This window comes from Mercenaria mercenaria, chromosome 5, assembly GCF_021730395.1.
Source record: "Mercenaria mercenaria strain notata chromosome 5, MADL_Memer_1, whole genome shotgun sequence".
NCBI lineage: Eukaryota > Metazoa > Mollusca > Bivalvia > Venerida > Veneridae > Mercenaria > Mercenaria mercenaria.
Window position 1 is genome coordinate 52,138,653 of NC_069365.1, and position 23,851 is coordinate 52,162,503.

At 35.9% G+C, this 23,851-nt stretch overlaps 1 protein-coding gene across 2 annotated transcripts in view; it reads left to right on the forward strand.

Moving 5' to 3' along the window:
• LOC123557213 (uncharacterized) overlaps positions 1 to 22,975 on the forward strand; it is a 45,550-nt gene extending 22,575 nt beyond the window's left edge. For both annotated transcript variants that reach the window (XM_045348549.2, XM_045348547.2), the window contains 2 exons: positions 16,111 to 16,294; positions 19,099 to 22,975. In XM_045348549.2, the coding sequence (XP_045204484.2) occupies positions 16,111 to 16,294; positions 19,099 to 19,896 (982 nt within the window). In that variant the 3' untranslated portion in view covers positions 19,897 to 22,975. The remainder of the gene's footprint in view (positions 1 to 16,110; positions 16,295 to 19,098) is intronic.
• Positions 22,976 to 23,851: the final 876 nt, after the last annotated feature.

The following is a 23,851-nucleotide window of genomic DNA, read 5'->3' on the forward strand; positions in this document are numbered from 1 at the left end:
AGAAGGCTTTAAAACTTAATTACTGACAAACTTTATGTTACGGAAACACACGTGAATTTGCTGTTTATACTACTTTTTACGAGGAAAATTGAAAAGCCTTTGTCACGCTTTTACTCCAGGTAATTAAACTGTCCCGATTATAAATATCTATAGTTTGAAGTCATTATTCACTACTTCAGCTATAGCGCTATTGGTTACGACGACGGGAAAATGTTTTTATTGCCGCGGCGGTCCGGAGTTCGATTCCCGGCGCGGTCATATTTTTTTCTTGATTTGGAACTTTTAAAGTATTTTAGAAACAAAAATTCATATTCTAATGTTCATAATATGACCAAACTTCAATTTGAAAGAAAAAATATTTTTAGCCAAATCTGGAGGCATGCTGCTTTAACAAGATAAATGCGGTAATAAACTGGCTCCAAAACTGAGTAAAGAGACTAGTTCCATTAAGCAACCTTCAAAAGTTAAGTTTTAAAATCGATCAATCAGATGCTGCACGGAGTGCTTACAGACTGGTCTTTAGTCAGTTTTATACCTTGGACACAGTGTAAGTCCTGAAGTAAATATCTACCATATCTTAATGGATTTTATTTGCGAGTTTTAAACCTAGTAAGAACTAAGTACTTGTATGTGTATACCTTTAAACTTTGGTGAAGTGTAAGTGTAGAGATATATCAAATAAATGGATTGACATTTCAGTGATTAGAGATTCCTTCTGTATATATGTCCCACAGTCCTGATAGAAATTTGATTCCTAAACAAACAAGATATAATCGTATAAACAAATCTGAATTCGTCCTTTTGCTTACAAATTGCTTTTATATTGAACTATGTACCTATTAATTTTTATTCGTTTTCTTCATTGATAATGTTTATATGTCAGATATGTCACAATCTTGTTTATAAAACAAGATTTTGAATAGGTTCTTTCATATACATGTAGGCATTTATCATAAATTGAAAGTACGTTGTCGGCATGGGTCTTAAAAGATGATTAATGTACTTAAAGTCTTCGCATGCATCTTTAATGAAAGATACATTTTACATGTGATTAGTGAGAAATAGGATTAAATTTTGCATCAATACCTAATGAAATTTGATATTTATGAGTACGTTGTAAAATGCTTTTTGTTATTGCTATGTTCTAAAATCATACGTTATTTTTCTTTTAATGCGGAGAAATATTTATTTTTAATTTTAAAATAGTAATCATATATCAAAAACGTTACTGACAATTTTAATGCAATATCAAGCCTAAAATTGCTTTATTTTGGGCTTTATGTCAAGCAAAAATAATTTCACTTCAAAAGTTTTCGTTGCATTGAATTTCACAAGAAAGGTAACAATATCTTACAAAATCAACAATATCTAGCTGTGAATATAACGTTGATCGATCGAATGTGGGAAATCAGAATGAACAATATTGAATTAAAGATATAATCCTTTTACTGGCATCGTTTTACACGTTAGTTTAATCTGTAAATATAAAATACAATTCCAGATTCGAGTGACTTGAAATTAATCTAGTTAATTTTAACAAGAGGGCTTTACTGACTTCCATTAACGTTACAATTATTTTAAGAACTGTGTGTGGTTATGTGTATAATCCAGTGTGAAATATGACGGACATTAAATGGATGGTCTCTACCAGATTAGGCCTTTAAAAGCACAGCAGAGAGTTTTCAAGTAAGTCTTGTGTTTACCCTATCTTAAGAGTTTTTTTCCAGCTTCATATTGTAATACAAATTATGAAAATATTTTATTAGATTTGGTTTAGGGAATAAAGTAAGATAAAAAATCTCAGTGCTTACTTCAGGATTTTGCAGTGTACATGCGTCGAACTTATTCCAAAGTGTTTGGTGCGAGGCAAGCATCCCATATCCCATCAGATCTCAACCTACCTCACTTATTATCCTAATCAAAATAATGTACCAGGAATTTTTCTAGACGATATGAGCCGCGACATGAGAAAACCAACATAGTGCGTTTGCGACCAGCATGGATCCTGTTCGCTTTCAAAGCCTATTGGAATTAGGGAAACTGTTAGCGAACAGCATGGATCCTGACCAGACTGCGCGGATGCGCAGGCTGGTCTGGATCCATGCTGGTCGCAAACGCACTATGTTGGTTTTCTCATGACGCGGCTCAATTATGATTATGTACATCATGCTGAAGTTGCAAAGTTGAATAAGTGGCGGTCTAGTGGGTTGGGAGGATAGGGAACTTAGATGACTTTATTCAGTTATTTTAGGGGCACTGTCCTTACCTTTTTTCTCCGCTTATGCGCTGTTTGAAACATTGTGGAAGGGTGCTATAAGCTCTGGAACAGGGCTTTCTTGCCTCCACGCCGATTGTTTTCAAGGAGAAAACTTGTTTCTGGCTCTAACTGAGAAGTATTATGGCGATAGCTTTTTAATGAGTGAACTTGGGAATTTTTCCTATTTCTGCAAATGAAAATTTAAGCTCATACGCTGGTCATTGTCAAATAAAGCAATTTTGAGATTCACTAGCCTTGTCAGTCTTATTTTGTATGTGTCAATCTCTGGCAGATGGTTCCTGTTTCAATGGATTTTGCATTGGAGATTTACCGTCCTTCTCAGAATAGTTTAAGGTCTCTTGAAAATATGTAACCAAACGATGTCAAAGTCGCTGGCTTCGCACCGCCTTTCTACTACAGTACTTGAATACAGCGTTTTACAGCTAAAACCCCGCGATTTGCTTGAACCATTGGCTGGAAGGAACCTCTGGTTTTCCTCAACCAATTTTGACTCTGTTCGACTAAAAACCATAAACATTGTCAAGATAACAATAAAACACGGTGTTAAAATTGTCATATTCACAAGACAGACTCGCGGGAAAAGTAACATGTATGGTTTGTCAAATAACAGGATTTGAATTAAAGGTAATTAACATTTCCACGACCTTAGATTTACGCCTTACAATGCCATTATAGTATTTGCAATTCTGTGTGAACTTGTGACTTCTATTGTAGATTATAATCTGCAATGAATGAGGTTCTTCTATGCCTTTTTGTTTAAAATACTTTAATTGGATGTAGTTAAAAAAGACTTTTCGCAGTGAATATTGTAATGATAGTAAATAAGGCTGAAAATATGATAACCAATAAAATTATTCATAGATAATTATCGAACCTTTCAAACGTTTTTATGAATGTAATTTCGTTGTATAATGTGATTATGTTTATTTTTGTTATTCATGTTGCTGACGCTAAATAATTTTCATGCTGCTGATGATGTTGAAGATAAAATGAGCCGCACCATAAGAAAACCAACATAGTGCATTTGCGACCGCGCAGACTGGCAAGGATCCATGCTGATCGCTTTCAAAGGCTACTGCAATTAGAGAAACCGTTAGCGAACAGCATGGATCCTGACCAGGCTGGTCTGGATCCATGCTGGTCGCAAATGCACTATGTTGGTTTTCTCATGGTGTGACTCAAACTGATAATGACAATGAAATTGTCTCCTTCCGAATCTTGGGTAAAACTTTAATGACTCAAGATTGGTTTCTTTCTTACAATAATGGTTAAATGCATGCAGTCACGTAGTATGCATGCACACAAATATAACTTACTGTATATACTATCTCACTGATAATTTTTTAACTACTGCACAAGCCGTTTATACTGTAAAACTGGAACTATAGCACGAGCCATTTAAACTGAAAAGCACGAACCATTAAACCATTACTATAAAGATTGAAACACTGCACGAGCAATTTGTACCGTAAAACCTGAATACATGCATGAGCCATTTGTACTCTAAAACTGGAATTACTGCACGAGCAATTAATGTTTCTTTTGAAAAAAAAAGTATTGAAAGATTTTTTTCCGTACAGCTCAAAATACCTACTACCAAAAATCATACTTTGAGAATGAACAATGCGAAACGATTTTATCAAGGACTGAAATACAAGTACGAAATGGCTTTTCACCCTCTGACGGGCCGTATATAGTTTTATCGCTCTTGCAAATCATTAACAATGAAAATTTCACTGAATTGGCGATTAACTGATCAAATATTATATATTATTAGATACAATACCTGAAGCTGTGAACAAATATTGGTTTAGGAACCGTTTCTTTAAAATACTGAACGGCCTCTGTTTCAAGTTGAAGAGCTATCAGATACTGTTTGATTAAAATATTGATTGGAACAAAATTCGGTTGTTAAGAAAAGTTGGAATTACGAACTAACGACAAATTATTCTGAGGTTTTCCATACAGATGGATCATTAAAATTTTGCTGAATTAGTTTCTATAATAATTTAGGAGAAGTTTTACATTTTAAAAAAGAATGGATACTAAGGGAATATACATCTACTCATAGCTATATGTGTATATGAAAAGAAGTGGAAGTTGAGCGTTATTTTCGGGGAAAAAGGAATTTGTACATTAGATGTATTTACATCCACCCTGGAGAAAAATGTTGACAAATTTCAGGATAATCTTTTATTAAGATAGACACATAATTAGGAAATGTTATGTTTGACCATGGTTCTGCGCAATTACTGACAGTAGAACTTTCTTTATAGCTTGTGCATAGACAGAAACTTCAAGACTGTACTTTAACGCTATAGTTTTGTGTCCAAAAAGGAAATTTGGAAAATAGAGTTTTATCATTGTATCCAAGACACGTGGAAATATATTTTAGCAATGTTCTTGGATATAAACTAGGAAAACCTGATGGGAAAACCAGGTCTCGGGCAGGCTGCCCTCATACCGTCTTCTTCCTACTATCACCATTCTCGGCTACCTTTTATCGACCCCTCGAACAATGGGCTCTTACTGTCCTTGCCTGCCTACCCTACAGTCCGGTCCATGGATCCTGGCTGCACTAACGCCATCAGACCAATAGCAACATCATTTGGAATTAGTGGAAAGTATGTTTAATAGAAATGGTAGAAAATATATGTTTTAGTTTAAAGTTCAAAAAGCAACGTGTCTCCAGCTTGTTGGGTTTTGACGCAAAATGATCGCAAAATAGCCTGTACTTCTGTTAATTTGGATAAATACATGTTTATATTAGCTGTAACTTGATACATTATGTTAAATAAGGCATCAACATGATAAAGTAAATATCATAACATGCTCTCATTTACTTTTGATCTGAAGGCCATTTGTAAAACGTTGAGGAACAACTCTAGGTATATATTTATAGAAATAGAGAGTAGTCCGCACAATATGCAGAAAAGCTATATGTTGAGTTACTCGCACAATAAAACATTTGATTAAAAAAAAAATTCAGATATCAGTCCATTGACACTGAATTGTATCTGTTTTAATTAACAATGTGCTGTAGATCTGGACACATGTCCCGTGCAATTACATATAATATATATGGGATATTCTAAAGCACATAATTCCTGCCCCGTGGGCGGAAAGGTACAACGGATGTTTTACCTCGCTTTCTGTGCGACCTATTGACAAGCTGAGGTGCAAGCTGAGAACAAGCTATTACAATTTTAAACCCAAAGAGGCTGAAAGATGGTTAATATTTCTGCGGTATATTGTTATATTTAATGTCTTTCGGAGTGATTAAAGTTACTACACACTGAAAGATAAATGTAAATCTAAAAAAAAGAGCTTGATCTTTTCGAAAATAGTTTTCTTCCTGGAAGTGTTTCCAATATTTTTAAATAGCAAGCACAGTAATACGTGATATACTTTGTCCTATCTGTATGCGGGGAAAAAAATGTAGAAGTAAAACGGAGAAGTCACAAATCTTGCAGTCTGTGCCGCGGTCACACAACAATAAAACCGAGTCGCCAACCTTGTGTTGTTAGATTAAATTTTTACAATTTAAAACGGGATTTTTTATGTTATGTTTTAATGCAAGATGGGAAATATTTTTGAATTAAACAGTCAAAATCCGTTTCTGCTTTTATGGAGGTAATAAGATATAAATAGGTTATAACTTTTCGTCATTTTCATACTTTGACAAAATATAAATAAATCCGATTTCTGCAACTTATGGATTTTTTTCTTCAAAGGTTTTGGTACAAAAAAAACTTTGGAAATGCTATATATAATATCACAGAGAAACTGTCAGTTTCGAAGTTGCATGCTCAAATTAAGTTGTCAGTATACTCGAACCGATTTTATCACAGATCATCGGAGCGTATTTTGTTATCTAGAAATCATTACTGTTCCATGGTCCACCGGATGAAATTGTAAATTCAATTAAATAATTTGAATGGCACAAATTAAGTTAATTGATTTTGCAGCAGTGTTTGTGCAGGAGTGTAGACACCTTTATCCTTGAATATTGATTTCACTTCAGAATACATACATTTTTTTCTTGAGGTATGGGCGAATTAGTCAGACATTTCTGTTTCCGGAGTTTCTTATCTTAGCTGTTATTGACGTACAGTTGTGCAAAAGAAACACGAGTCTGAAATGATGTAATTAGTTCGTTTGTAAAGATCTCTTTGGTTCTGGTCCGCATTTAGTTTTTTTCTAAAGCTGAAAATAATGGCTGCAATATGTGTTTTGTAATTTGTCTCGCAGTCAGGTCAGTTGCTAAGCGTGCAGCTGAAGTTCGGTCCCAAATCCCTAAGAAAAAAAATGAAGAAAATCGTAGAAAGGTAACGGCTGTTGACACGAAATCGTCTGACACTATGGTGCCTTAAAAATGCCACCGCAGCTTACGTTCTAAAGTGTACTCCGAGTCCTTATTCAGACATCATCGTTTAATTATTGATTTTAAGAATTTAATTATCACGATAGTTTCTGACTTTCTGGTTGAAAAAAAGGAAGAGATATTGTTTTAACAATTACGATATACAGTTCAATTGGATATCTAGAAATAAATTAAATTCGCTATTTTGAATTACGTTGCCGTTGAAACAAAACGGCTTCTATTTTGGTCAAATATTTGAATGTATATAACTTCTTCCAGTACCGTAATAAATTTATGAAACTCTTTCAATATCCAGTACCGTAAATAATTTATGAAACTCTTTCAGACAGAAGGAATATACGAATAGCGTTCTTTTCTCGGCCTTAGAATACGTTTAATTTTCAATTTCAAGTTTTATTACATAACAAGTTCGAAAATATTCAAGTGCTTTGATTGTTTCCAAATACAAACGCGAATGGTTGCATATAGGCTGAGAGTTCGTACTCGTACTGGTTCGCGTGAGTTCGTACTTGTACTGGTTCGCGTGAAGGATCAAAGAACGTTTCAAAACGAAATAACAACCATTCAGCATTAAATTTTGCAAAAATCAGGCCGTGCACAGCTGCTGTAGCAAACTATACACGAAACGTTAGTTTGCTTAAACGAGCTTGCTTCTTATTGCTGATTACTTGCTGATTAAGCTCATTCCCTTATAGGATATTGCGTTGGCGTACGAGCACGCGTTTTGTTATTGTTGTTGTTGTTTGTGTGTTGTTGTTTTTTCGGCGCACGCTTAACACATCTTGACGTGTCATTCTAGCGGGAGCGCCAACGAGAGGCAATGAAACATTTTTTTTTTCGTCTTGGCGCATGCGCCAACAAGCCGAAAGAAATCTAATTGTGCGCACGCAAACGCGGAACAAGGAAATATTTTCTTTTGTCTTGGCGTGCGCGCCAGCCAGGACGACAACATGGACCGCACAAATAACTGAATTCCTGATTCAGCCGCCATAGGAAAGCCTTGGTAGATTATCGGCTGTCGGCGTCTGCGCAGTAAAACAATCAACATTGCGTTTCTAAAGGGTTGTAAGAAGGAAAACTATTAAATTGAACACTTTATACAGTTATTTCCCTTTGACATTGACACGCTCATACTGCTCCTACGAAATCTAGTAAAACAGCGATAGCGGGTGACATTATAGGATGGTAGGGTAGCGATTATATGGTAAAATGATGACATTATAGGATGGTTGTGTAGCGAAAGTTTGATGGTGGGATGACATTATAGGATGGTAGTGTAGCGATAGTTGGATGATGGGATGACATTATGGGATGGAAGTGTAGCGATACTTGAATGATGGGATGACATAATAGGATGGTATGGTAGCGACAGTTGGATGATGGGATGACACTATAGGATGGTAGTGTAGCGATAGTTGGATGATGGGATGACACTATAGGATGGTAGTGTAGCGATAGTTGGATGATGGGATGACATTATAGGATGGTACTAGAGATAGTTGGATGATGGGATGACATTATAGGATGGTAGTGTAGCGATAGTTGGATGATGGGATGACATTATAGGATGGTAGTGTAGAGATAGTTGGATGATGGGATGACATTATAGGATGGAAGTGTATAGATAGTTGGAGGTTGGGATGACATTATAGGATGGAAGTGTATAGATAGTTGGAGGATGGGATGATATTATAGGATGGTAGTGTAGAGATAGTTGGAGGATGGGATGACATTATAGGATGGTAGTGTAGAGATAGTTGGAGGATGGGATGACATTATAGGATGGTAGTGTGGCGATAGTTGGATGATGGGATGACATTATAGGATGGTAGTGTAGAGATAGTTGGAGGATGGGATGGCATTATAGGATGGTAGTGTAGAGATAGTTGGATGATGAGATGGCACTATAGGATGGTAGATAGTTGAACGATGGGATGACATTATAGGATGGTAGTGTAGCGATAGTTGGAGGTTGGGATGACATTATAGGATGGTAGTGCAGAGATAGTTGGATGATGGGATGACATTATAGGATGGTAGTGTAGCGATAGTTGGACGATGGGATGACACTATAGGATGGTAGTGTAGCGATAGTTGGACGATGGAATGACATTATAGGATGGCAGTGTAGAGATAGTTGGACGATGGGATGACACTATAGGATGGTAGTGTAGCGATAGATGGATGATGGGATGACATTATAGGATGGTAGTGTAGCGATAGTTGGATGATGGAATGACACTATAGGATGGTAGTGTAGCGATAGTTGGATGATGGGATGACATTATAGGATGGTAGTGTAGAGATAGTTGGACGATGGGATGACATTATAGGATGGTAGTGTAGCGATAGTTGGATGATGGGATGACATTATAGGATGGTAGTGTAGCGATAGTTGGATGTTGGGATGACATTATAGGATGGTAGTGCAGAGATAGTTGGATGATGGGATGACATTATAGGATGGTAGTGTAGCGATAGTTGGACGATGGGATGACACTATAGGATGGTAGTGTAGCGATAGTTGGACGATGGGATGACACTATAGGATGGTAGTGTAGCGATAGTTGGACGATGGGATGACATTATAGGATGGTAGTGTAGCAATAGTTTGATGATGGGATGACATTATAGGATGGTAGTGTAGCGATAGTTGGATGATGGGATGACACTATAGAATGGTAGTGTAGCGATAGTTGAACGATGGGATGACATTATAGGATGGTAGTGTAGAGATAAGGATGGTAGTGTAGCGATAGTTGGAGGATGGGATGACATTATAGGATGGTAGTGTAGCGATAGGTGAAGGATGGGATGACATTATAGGATGGTAGTGTAGCGATAGTTGGAGGATGGGATGACATTATAGGATGGTAGTGTAGCGATAGTTGGAGGATGAGATGACATTATAGGATGGTAGTGTAGCGATAGTTGGAGAATGGGATGACATTATAGGATGGTAGTGTAGCGATAGTTGGAGGATGGGATGACATTATAGGATGGTAGTGTAGCGATAGTTGGATGATGAAATGACACTATAGGATGGTAGTGTAGAGATAGTTGGAGGATGGGATGACATTATAGGATGGTAGTGTAGCGATAGTTGGAGGATGAATAACACTATAGGATGGTAGTGTAGAGATAGTTGGAGGATGGGATGACACTATAGGATGGTAGTGTATTGATAGTTGCAGGATGGGATGACATTATAGGATGGTAGTGTAGCGATAGTTGGAGGATGGAATGACATTATAGGATGACATTATAGGATGGTAGCGTAGCGATAGTTGGAGGATGGAATGACATTATAGGATGGTAATGTAGTGATAGTTGGATGATGGGATGACATTATAGGATGGTAGTGTAGCGATAGTTGGACGATGGGATGACATTATAGGATGGTAGTGTAGCGATAGTTTGATGATGGGATGACATTATAGGATGGTAGTGTAGCGATAGTTGGATGATGGGATGACACTATAGAATGGTAGTGTAGCGATAGTTGAACGATGGGATGACATTATAGGATGGTAGTGTAGAGATAAGGATGGTAGTGTAGCGATAGTTGGAGGATGGGATGACATTATAGGATGGTAGTGTAGCGATAGGTGATGGATGGGATGACATTATAGGATGGTAGTGTAGCGATAGTTGGAGGATGGGATAACATTATAGGACGGTAGTGTAGCGATAGGTGGAGGATGAGATGACATTATAGGATGGTAGTGTAGCGATAGTTGGAGAATGGGATGACATTATAGGATGGTAGTGTAGCGATAGTTGGAGGATGGGATGACATTATAGGATGGTAGTGTAGCGATAATTGGATGATGAAATGACACTATAGGATGGTAGTGTAGAGATAGTTGGAGGATGGGATGACATTATAGGATGGTAGTGTAGCGATAGTTGGAGGATGAATAACACTATAGGATGGTAGTGTAGAGATAGTTGGAGGATGGGATGACACTATAGGATGGTAGTGTATTGATAGTTGGAGGATGGGATGACATTATAGGATGGTAGTGTAGCGATAGTTGGAGGATGGAATGACATTATAGGATGACATTATAGGATGGTAGCGTAGCGATAGTTGGAGGATGGAATGACATTATAGGATGGTAGTGTAGTGATAGTTGGATGATGGGATGAAATTATAGGATGGTAGTGTAGAGATAGTTGGATGATGGGATGACACTATAGGATGGTAATGTAGAGATAGTTGGATGATGGGATGACACTATAGGATGGTAATGTAGAGATAGTTGGATGATGGGATGACACTATAGGATGGTAGTGTAGTGATAGTTGGATGATGGGATGACATTATAGGATGGTAGTGTAGAGATAGTTGGAGGATGGGATGACATTATAGGATGGTAGATAGTTGAACGATGGGATGACATTATCGGATGGTAGTTTGGAGATAATTGATGATGGGATGACATTATAGGGTGGTTACCATGGTAGGGTAGCGATAATATGATAAAATGATGACAATCATGTCAGTCCATCGTTCTACCATCCTTGTCCTAAAATTTAACTACCATTGACATACTATCATGTCGTCGTCATCCTATGCTTTTATCAGCATACTACTATCATACCATCGCGCTTTAAAAATTTGTGCGATTGGCGAAGGTGGGATAGGAACAAAACACGATTCAGTAAATTTCAACAGTATGTAACATACGTATGCTGTTTTATGTATTTTTATATAGGTAAAGAGTACTGAACTGTTTTAACTTATCTGTGACTCAGTACGGTAATCTTGGCACATTATCGTCTGCCATGTATATGAAAAGTCTAAGTGCCAAGTCAAATAAAAGTCGACAATTAGTCTTTTAAATTTTCCAAAAGTTGAAAGTGTATTGACCTTTAACATGTTTCACAAGCAAATAAGCTTTAAAGTAAGTTATTGTATGCATATTGTTTCGCTTTTTTCCATTAATAAGATCGATACAAGGTTTTTCAAATGTATTTAAGTGTTTCAAAATATAAACCCTAGTTTGTTTTGCTATACTTCACTGCTTTAAAGCAATTAATGCATTAGTCCGTTGGTATGGTGAAAATGGCCCCCTTATGACTGTTAGTTTGTTCATATTAAGCTAAGCTGATACAGAATTTACTCGTTCAAATATAGATGTATGTGTAATAAGTCTAGATAAAAAAAACCGATACTACAGCTGGGCACATCAAACAATGCCAAGTTCGTTTCACTCGGGTAAAAAGATACAGAAATCATTGTAAATGGTTATTTAATTAACCCAAGTAGGGAAGGCAACAAAAAAGGCAAATCAGTGAATTTGGAAATGTTTTCTGAATGCCTTTTTTTTTTTTGACAGAATGCATTTCAAACGTCGGAAGTCTTCCGTTTCTACCACGTATTAGTATGGAATTCGGGGACCGTTGGGTCAGTCCTGTCGGCGTTACATAACTTCAATATTGAAATAGATGTCGTAAAACCATTATCAAACAAAGACGCTGATTCTTCTAACAAAATCAAACTGACCAAAATTGAATTAAGATCTCCTTTTTGTTTGCTTTTAAATACATGTATTGACTTTATTTAAATGCTATTCTAAACTTTGGAAATTTTAAAATATGATAAGTGGTTAAGGTTTATATGAAAATGTTTGTCTTCCGGTGTGGTTGTTAAGTTCAAGGTGTCAACATTGGTTCTCTTAAAGACACTGGGAGAGATGTTTGAATACCTCGTATAAAAGTTCACATTTCGGGTGCAATTTATCGTCGCGCGTGCGTAAATTGACACTTTTCAAACAGACTGTGTTCAGCTTTGCAACTTTGTAAATATCTCGACTGGGTATATTTATCACATAAATATTCAATTATACGACATGGGATTAGTTAATACATATCGATTGTGTCGATACACTATTTACAATTAACTTTCAAAAGGTCCTATATCAGTTAACAAAAATGGGCTTAAGATTTTCAGGGTTTAATGTCGAAATATTTTATTTCTTTCCAATATAAAGTAAATATCATTACGTGTTTTTAGAATTGACATTATAACAGATGTATAGTTTGTTCGTGAAAAGGTGGATTTATTTCAAATCATAGAAAAGTCGCGGGTATTACGTGTGTTCAAGTATAAGCCATATATCAGACGGTCGTACTGGGCTTACATTTTCAATGATTTTGTGAGATTTAGATTTCAATTTTGGATGTTAAAATATCAAGTTCGCATACAAAATCAAAATGTCGGTGTCAAAAGATGTTTTCTGTGTGGAAATAGTATTTAAAGATCCGGAGAGTGAACAAGGGCGGGCGGTAGAGTCGCCCGCACAGGAAACTGAGCACGAAACCTCGAGCGTTCAGATGTCGAGATCGTCCCCAGTTTCCTCGTACCAGGCTTCTCCAAGACATCATCATCATTTTCTTCTAAGGTCGGTATTTCATTAACTATAAGCTTTAACAGTCAACTTTTTCGATCAATAAAGTAAATTCTATTCAAGCACATAATTTTAGTGCGCTAATCTTATGCGACATTGCGTCTACATTCATATAAGATTGTACAACCTTAGGTCATTAATTCCTTTCGTACAATTTTCTATGTCAATAGTTGTAACAAAAAAGAAATTGTTTCACTTATTTTCTAACGAGACAAACCAAAATAAATTATGCATCAAGGTTATCCAAGGATACTTTCCAAATTTTATAACTTCGATGGCTTTGACGCCGTGAAGTCTTTCTTCATTCGGCACCAGGCACGCTGACATTTTGTACGAATATACACCGGAATCTATCACAACCTTGTATTTTCTTTTTCAATGAATGAATCGAATACGACCTTTTCAGCGTTTTTAACAATGCATTACATTTAAGTAATCATTTCTATGGTGGCTGATTTCTGCCATGTCGTGTTGGCGAGGCGAAAACACGACAACATGAAAAATTGACACATTTTACACGAAAACACGTCGTTTAGAGGGCGCCGACACAACATGTGTATTTGTCGAGTTTTCAAGTTGGCGCGTATGTATATGTCGTGTTAGTACCCTTTATTTGTCGTACTATCGTGTTGTGACTTCGACCCGTGCTTTCGTGTTGCCGTGTTTTCGCCTCGTCAACACGCCAACACGACGTGGCAGAAATCAGCCACCATACATTTCATCTAGGTGTAAAATGACCAGTATCTGGACTGACTTCAAGGAATTGTTTATAAATATATGTATGTCAGTGTGCTAAAGTCAAGAGAGTTATCGACAATTAAACGACTGATTTATTTAGAAAGTAACTTCACCCTTTATTTCGTATCAAAAATATCTCGCATGAAAGTCTTTTACAAACTACGGAATCAGCCGCTACCAGCAACGACAGCGCCCCGGACCAAGACGTTTCCTAGGATATGAGTTTCCTTATCAAGGAGTGTCAACATGCGCGTCTCTGTTCTCTTAAGAAATAGATTGAATAATCCGATTAGTATAAGCAATCGTTAAAGCATTTACCGAATTGTTTGACACCGAGGACGGCTGCTAATCCAATTTTCCGCTATTGGTATACAGGAAGTCTGTGTATTTGATCATGTTTAGTCATGGCTTGCTGATAAGCCATAGCGAGCGTCGCCGATATATGTAGAAATGGTTCATAATGCAACAACAAATTTTGACGTACTGTCATTAATGGCTTCCCTTACATTTACATGTATTTTGATTTTTTATAAGATAGAATTGTGAAAATTCTACAAGAGTTGTGTTGTTGCCGTTGACTTTTTCCAAAGGTTTGACGCTTTTGCATAAATGACATTTCTGAATTAAATCATAATAAATCGTTAGACAGGATTAAATAAAATGTCCTATTTCCTATTTTGTAAGTTTTGCACTGATTTTATGGAACTTTTCATGGAATACCGCCCCAGCCAAAGAAAGAAAGAAGAAAAAATACGTCCAGATCTGTAAACTGTAAAGTCTTGGTATTGTTAAAGATGTGGACCTATATTGGTCAGTCATCAGAAATCTAATATTTGATGCTTCGGTGAATATGAAATTAAGTATTATATGCATTAGGTTTAAAATAGTACACATTAAATACATGTACGGTTAAACGCAAGATAAATGTGTACTATCAGTAAAAACGAGAAGTATTTTACATTCGACATTTAATTATTAATGTAGATCTACATACACAATTTATTTATATAGTTAGTAAAGTTAGATACATTTGATGAGGATTTCTACAACTGAAGTAAATGTCTAAAGATAAAATATTTGAGTGAAAGATAGGCACCGGATATCTTTGATTTCACAAATCCAGTTTCATTCAATTAATGTGCACAACATTCTAAATGACTCAAAGAGTGGTAAGGTCACTCACGCCTAAATAGTAGTCCATATATATTCTATATAAAACTGACATCAGAGAACAAATCCTTACCTCATTTTAAAGAATTACGATAAAACTGACATAAAATGAAGAAAAAAGAAGGGGTCATGTATCCTCTAAGAGAGATTTCTCTTGTGTAAAATCACATCAAAATCACACTGTTGTGACCAGGTATAGTACTACACGACGTTTCCCATATTGTTTTGTTGTTTTAATGTGCTAGTGTTGTCAAAGGGATAGTCCACCGAGATTTTTTTTCCAGCATCAGGTGAGAGTGCCTGATATTTACTCGACCAACCTCGGTAACTCTCGGTGAATAAATTAATCGGTAACCCTCGGAATTATATCACTACCGGGTTGGAGTATTTAATTGTATTTTACTATATCAAACAACATTGAAATATTCTAAGGATTTTTGGTGGATAAAGGTTGCATGTCTACCTTGCCTAAACTTTAAAAGGTATTATACAACCCGTCTTATGTGACCTTTTCTCGTGAATCTCCTGAATTTTAATCTCGGACAGTCTATATAACTTACTTACGGGCGCCCAGAGTCATGCGAACGACGCATCAAATAATTGTGTTGAACAGCTTTGCCGAGTTCCTTCAATATCTCTGGATGTATGTCAAAGTTAAGAGTTGCATTGACCTCCAATGGTCCTGCTTGGCTGAATCTAGGGCCGTTATATTATTAAGGTCAAAAGGTCAAGGTCGGATGAGCGACTAAGTTCTATCATGACTCTCTTTGAAATAATATTGTCCATTCGTCAGAAAATATTCTTTTTGTAAATCATGAGATTATTATTAATACCGTTTTGCGTTGGATGTTTACATATAGCCAATGCATTTTTGGTACTACTTTTTTGTAAACTACTAAATTGCGTCGAGTGTAACGCATTTTGGTAGTGCGATGTAATTTATAGACTAGAATTTTACTCCATTGGCGATAAAACTGACAGTATTATTAACGATAACTTCGAAATTCAAAAAGAAAGCCTACCCTCTACCACTAGAGATCTTTAGAAAGATGTGTAACCTCAAATGATGTATGGGTGAAAATAGATAAATACATTGTTACAATACTGTATGTAATCTATTTCAGAAATGCATCTCGCCTGGCACTCGAGTCCCGGGAGGCGATGTTCCGACGAGCTATGTCTTTGCTGTCGGCACGTTGTACAAGCGTGAGACAAGAAACCGACGGCGACAAAGTCACCCTAGGAGCACAGATACCTAAATACTTCTACGTTACTCAAGACAAGCCGCAGCCAATGGAACCTTTAAAGGTATTATTACTTATTCTAATACGCTTGTTTCTGTTAAAACATGCATACGCTAAAATGACATCACGTTAACGGGCGATGACGTCAATGTTTTTGTTGCGCCCGAGGAAGTAAGGCATATTAGAATCAAAATAATGTATTTTGTTTTGTTTTTATTGGGTTCAACGTCGCACCGACACAATTTAGGTCATATGGCGACTTTCAAGCTTTGATGGTGAAGGAAGACCCCAAGAGCCCCTCCGTGCATTATTTCATCACGAGCGGGCACCTGGGTAGAACCACCGACCTTCCGTAAGTCAGCTGGATGGCTTCCTCACATGAATAATTAAACGCCCCGTGTGAGGGTTGAACTCACATCAGTGAGGGGCAAGTGATTTTAAGTCAGCGACCTTAATGACATTTTTCAGTTTTCATATAATTATTCTGTCAAAGATCTGTTTATACTCAAACTACAAAAGCAGGCTAGGTATAACCAAAACCTCGAGTAATTCTAACTAATTTATTTGGCAAAACTGGCTTGATACACCATGACTAGAACAATATGCTAAATTTCAGACAGGTAACATAAATTGAAGTAATTTAAAGTATAAGTCTGGTGTAATCGAGCCAGTCTGCTGCAATCTTTCTTGGGGATTATTAATGAATTGCCGAATGCCCAAAAAGAACCTTCGCGGCCGAATTCAACTAAGACATATACTGTTGGAGGCGGAAGGGGGTTCTGCCCCAAGAAAGTTTTGATCTGTTTAATGAACAAAAAGACCCATTACATAGAGTTGGATCCCTATTGAAAAATGTGTATTTTATTACATTTCCTTAAACTTTGTAATTACTTCCCTTTAATATAAAAGTATTTAAAAAGTGGACTAGATCTATGTCTTTTGATTTCAATATGATTTCTAATTTTATATACTTGCATTTGATAAACAATGAGATATTTCAACAACCTGAAACAAAAGTCAAGTTTTAAAACAGAAAGTAACCTCAGAATTCATCTATTTTTAAGCTACCAAGATAGACAAAGGGAGGTAATAATAACTCTATAAACTTGCATTTCTAATGAATTTCGGCAATATATGTCATTGGCAATTCAAATCTTTGAAACCTTTAATACAGTAGTGTTTATATTCATATTACTCCTTAGGCAGAATATGTTAATATAATTTATACTTATGCTAAAATAACGCTTAGTTGGAAAACCGGGATAGGAAAATCAAATGGTAAAGATACTTCCAGCGAAAATCTGACCGGTGAATATAAACAAGTGCAAATGATCAGTTGATTAAGTTTTGCTCAAATTCATTAGTTGACCAAAATCTGATTAACCACTTTTAACAGGCCCCTGAAACAATGTCTAGCAAAATCGTGTTTTACTTAAAGTAATGCTCGGTTATACGTCGCCAGAATTCGTGTATAAATAACGTTAAAGCACGATTTTTTTCTATATATAACCATCTATCTGCATAATTACGTAAATATAGAATAACATGATTGATAATCTGAAAATTTCTACAATACTTTCCTTCAGAAGTAGCAGATCAATGGAAACGTTCTAGCCTATCATTTCAGGAAATTTCGACATGACAGCTTTAACATTAAATTAAATTTTCTTTCTTTTTAAAGTTAATCGCGTTTCTGTAATCAGATATCAGTTGATTTTGTCTCTGCGTGGGTCATTGGGAAAAAAAAGGAAACCTATTAAACGACATGGTCAAATATTTAGTTTCCCTTTCAATCTCATAAACGCGTAGTACATATATTATTGTTATCGGCATATTAAGATTTAACATACATACAATTCTACCTATGAATCAGTACATTTGATCACCTGGGTTAATAGCATACATTTTTATTTTTAATAAAGCAAATTTGGACAGCTGACGGTGAACTTGATCATTCAAGAATTTCCATTAACCCTTACAATGCTAAATTTCTATATTGAACTTGTCCGTCTTCCAATTTGGACAGTACCATTAACTGTTAACAGGGGTGCTTATCAAAAAAGATACTGACTGAATGGCGAACAGTGCAGATCATGGTCAGACTGCACGTGTGTGCAGGCTGATCATGATCTACACTGGTCGCAAAAGCAAAACAGTCGTGTCCAGCATGGAAAAGATTAAGACTGACCTATTCATTTGATACTTTTGCTTCAGTTATGCTTACCAAGTTTTCTTGTAATCTTTATTAACTGGTGCGTGATAAATCAAATAGTATACGGGTTTGTAATATGCAACGGCCATTGTTTCCGGAGTTTGTTCCTTTAACAATTTATTTTCTTGTACAATTTCTAAAAATAGGAGGGTGAATGGCTCGAGAAATATACAATATAAAGTAAAATCCTCCACGAGACAAATCATCGTGTCCAAGGATCGAACAAAGAGACGTGTAGCGTGTTTGTGTTGTGCTAAAACCCCAACTGAACTAACTTGATGTATAGCAATGAAGCGCCTGACACCATCTAATCTATACTTTTTTCACATTGAGCTTTTAGGGTTTTGTTGCGTGGGTTACGCTAGATCATACAACCACAAACTATTTATGTCACGAATGATTTATAAGTCTATTCGTATTGCGTTAATTCAATTCATGTCCTGTTACATACTAAGGACATACCTTTTTAATTATCATGTTATGCGTTAGATTGGCTAAAATCAAATATGTTACCGTCTTTATGTAAAATTACTATCATCATCATCATCTTCATCATCATCATCGTCATCATCATCATTATTATCATAATTATCATTATTGTTATCATTATTATTATTATTATCATTATTATTATTATTACCAACTTCACACTTCAGGCTTGGCGAGGTTACCATGGCAATATCTATTTCGAACCAATCAATATCAATCCGCTGAAGGGCGATCTGGAGTCAGAGCGGGCAAGAACATCCATCACGCGCAAGGATCCTCAACCTAACCCTAGAACTCGAACCTCGGTACCAAAACTGAGGTCAAACCAAGACAAAGAGAACCGCCCTTTCCAAGAGAGCCGGAGCGAGTCGCGCCAGACCAACAAAAGTTCGGTTGGAAGCAGACGATCATCTACGCGTCCCATGGCTTACCTAGATAAACAGACTGTTCTAAATAGACTGAATGAAAGTATTCAAGAGGATATAGTTTGGTTAGAAGGCACGGAAAACACAGGCAGCCTTGCAGTGCGGCCAAAGTCTTACCCGGAAAAAATGTCTCGCGATAAAGAGAGGGATCTACAATATAATAAAGAAAGAATTAAAAAGGGATCAGTTGCGCATAAATTATATATAGATGGTAAATCTAAACAAAAACCAAAACTGTCAGTCAGCGGTGGAAAGTTTACGCCGCCGAACTCACTGTCGCCGCTCTTACGGACTCAAACCCAATACTCCCTGAGTAGCCAAAGACTAACAACAAATAGTCCGGACCCTTATCACCTTAATGAATCTAAGTTACCTCCCTTAGACCAGATCCGTGCTAGTCTGAAACATATGGACAGTAAACAACCTCGCGGAAAATTACCATACAATAAATCTATGACTATTACAGACGATATGAAACCTTTTGTGAAATATAGCCCGGATGTAGTTGCAAAATTTGCACAGCAAGCTAACATATGTTAGATATTGCGATTAACATGTGATATGAAGTCTTTTGTGAAACATAGTCCGGATGTAGTGGCAAAATTTGCACAGCAAGCTAACATAATAATTATGTTAGATATTACGATTAACATGTGATACGAAGTCTTTTGTGAAACATAGTCCGGATGTAGTGGCAAAATTTGCACAGCAAGCTAACATAATAATTATGTTAGATATTGCGATTAACATGTGATACGAAGTCTTTTGTGAGACATAGTCCGGATGTAGTGGCAAAATTTGCACAGCAAGCTAACATATGTTAGATATTGCAATTAACATATGATATGAAACCATTTTTTGAAATATAGTCCGGATGCAGTGGCAGAATTCGCACATCAAGCTAACATAATTATTATGTTAGATATTTCGAATATCATATATGATATGAAACCTGTGAAATAATCAAGCTAACATATGTTAGATATTGCAGTTATCATGTATGATATGAAATCTTCTGTGAAACTAGCCAAGCTTACATATGTTATAATTATTTTATTATTCTAAACATTTGTTAAATGCAACACAACAAGCAAACATGTTAGATATTATGACAATCATATCATATGGTATGAAACCTTTCTGTGAAAGTATAGTGTAGTGAAGCTAACGTATGCTCGATTCTATGTGAAACGTTTCAATATGCAAACATATTAGATATTACGACTATCATGTGCGATATGAACCTTTTTCGGAATAAAGCCCTAATGCATTTGGTAAACTTTGCATAAGCTTACATTATAGAACTATATTTTGTGAAATGTAATGGCAAGTTTGTGCACAACGGGCTAACTTATGTTAGATAGTGTGATGGTAATGATTCGTACAGAATTATTCTTTCTCACCGATTGAAAACTAGAAGCAAAGGGCATAATAAGGATATAGAAAGTGAAAAATTGACGGATTTAGAATATTTTTTTTTTATTTTATATTTCGAGACTTCCTCGAACTTTACTGAAAAAAGAATGGATTACATATTTTCGTAAGACATTAACACATGATGTTGTGAAAGATGATATCCACATTTCGGGATTTTCTAGTTGTTCGCTGGAGGTAGGGAAATTGTAAAAATCAGTTCTATTTTTATGAAACACAAAAGACTTTTCACCAGGACTTAAAAGAGAGCCATGTTGCCGTAGCAAAATGACAGGCTTATATTCGTGTCAAAGAACTCAAGTTGACTTTTTGCAGGTGCAATTATGAGAACTGATGGGATTTTTTACCATCTCGTTTTGGGGGGGTTTTTTTGGTCCCTTATTTTCGATACAAGCCCCCAAAAAACAGTAAAACTTAATACTGAAACACAATACAAAAGATTTGTTATGTAAGTCATCTTGTGTTTTTCGTATCTTTCTGAATTTTCAGTTTTCGATTTACATCACCGTGTCAAAATTCTGCTAAGATGACTTTGGAACAAAGAATACTTATTTGACTCTACACGATACAGCTACTTGTAGTTTTATAGATCACTATTGTATCATAACGCATCTATTTTTCGTTCTAGGTAGCTATCATGCATTTTTAATATTCGTGCATTTTTGTTACAACATGGCATGTGTATTTTCTTATAATGTATATGTCAGCGGGGATTTTCTCTTTGATCTGACTGTTTGTTCATGTTTTAGCTATCTGTGATAAATGATATTTGAGCCGTGCCATAAGAAAACCAACATAGTGGGTTTGCGACCAGGATGGATCCAGACCAGCCTGCGCATCCGCGCAGTCTGGTCAGGATCCATGCTGTTCGCTAACAGTTTCTCCAATTCCAATAGGCTTTAAAAACGAACAGCATGGATCCTGAACAGACTGCGCGGATGCGCAGTCTGGTCTGGATCCATGCTGGTCGCAAACCCACTATGTTGGTTTTCTCATGGCGCGGCTCATTTCTGTTAAATGTGCCAAACTTTGTAAAGCTTGAGATCTTTTATATATTATTTGAACATGTGATAGGCGTTTATACTTCGTAAAAGAAATACCATGTATATGTTCGTACTAAGGTCAAAAGTAAGTATTGACTTTTAAACGTGACAAAATCAAACATTTTCTATAAAGGTGTATACGATGTTGCAAGGACGGTCAATGCCCACTATTTAAAAAAGGAAAAGAGTATGCTATGTGCATATTTTCCATGACATTGTATATGCTCTCTATGTCGACATTTAGAGTCAAGAAACCCTTTTCTTCTACCTCTGTGAAGTGTAGGCCAATATCAGTTGTTTTAAAATGCAAGTTTTGTTACAATTTTAACATGTTTCTAAAAAGATCCCATTTTACTATCAGTGCTCTATAAAAATGTTTAACGATTACAAGTGCGAGACCTGTGCTATGCTTACAGATACTGGCTAAAAGTTGACGGAGAAAAGAGTCCAGTCCTACGAACCAGAGTATAAGTTCCTAAAGACGAATTAAAATTCAATTTTTAATTGATCGTTTCACCTAAATTTTACATTTATATATTATATACATGTAACTATGTCTCACTGTCCGAAAATTGTACAAATTACTAACAGTTACAACGGGACATGGTCACCTATGATCATTTATATTTGTTACCACTGTGACCTTGATATGTTTCTGATATATCATTATCAGAAATTGTAAAATAAATCCAAAAAATATAGCTTTAAATCCCCTATTAAATCTTTAAACCAAATATTTGGTTTGCAAAACTTTTACGACAACCATTTATCAAATTATTACATTAAAGAAAGGCCACAAAGTGGGAGAGAGATTTATGAGATTATCTAGTACACTATCTGTTAAATGATACTGACATATATATCTGTCTGTATAAACATATACTTAACACATCTTCGAACGCAACACTTGACATTGGAAAAAATATCATAAAAAAAATGAATATCAAACTAGCTAAACATTTTGATAACACGTAAACAGAAATCAGTTATGAATCTGTTACACGATCCTTTATATAAAGCGTCGGTCCATAGTTTGTGCTGTTGACCAGTCTATAGTTCAACACTACATTTTGCTGCGATAGTCAAAACTTGAAGAAAAAAATATGAAAATTTATTTCTGTGATCATGTGAAGTTAAAAACACTACAAGACTTGCCAGTCCCCAGTCAAAATTATTGCAAGGCAAGTTCATTAATTTTACAGTCAACCCATCTTTTAAATGGAACATAAATATACAAAATGAATTGGGTGTGCAAATTTTAAGAAAGGAAAGTTGAAATAAAACGAAAATAACTGTTATCAAATGAATTTATGAAGGAAGTTTTAACTTTGTTTACTTGTATAGAGTACGTTTTCTGAAAAGTCAATTTCTGTTGGTTTTTTTTTTTCGTTTTATTGTACCCCCGAACAACGAAGTTGTATGGGGAGTATACTGGTTTTAGAGTCTGTCTGTCCGCACAAGTGATCAGTAACAACAGTAGTTGTGCATGACGCATGTTAGGTTCTTTCAGAAAAAAAAATTGCAGAGTTACGGGACTTTGTTTTTTATTACTATACTTTATACGGTCTGCATATGCAATATTGTGCGCGCCTAATCTCCCGAACCCTTGCACACAATTTAATGAAACTTAACACAAGTGATCAGTAGTAGTTCTAGTTGTGCATGGTGTATGTTACTTTCTTTTAGGTAAATATTCTGCAGAGTTATGGGACTTTTTTTGTTACTATGCTATATACATTGAGTCTGTATATGCAATCTTGTGCGAGCCTAATATCCCGAACCACTGCACACAATTTAATAAAACTTCACAGTAAGTGAACAGTATCAACCTTACTTGCGCATGGTGCATGTTAGGTTCTTTCAGAAAAATATTCTGCAGTTGAGACTTTGTTTTTTGTTACTATACTATATACGTAGAGTATATATACAAACAGTCCACATAATTTTGCAATCTTGTGTGCATCAAATTGCTATGTACTGTCAGTGCAGGGGGTGGAGGTGGGGTACATGCATCACCT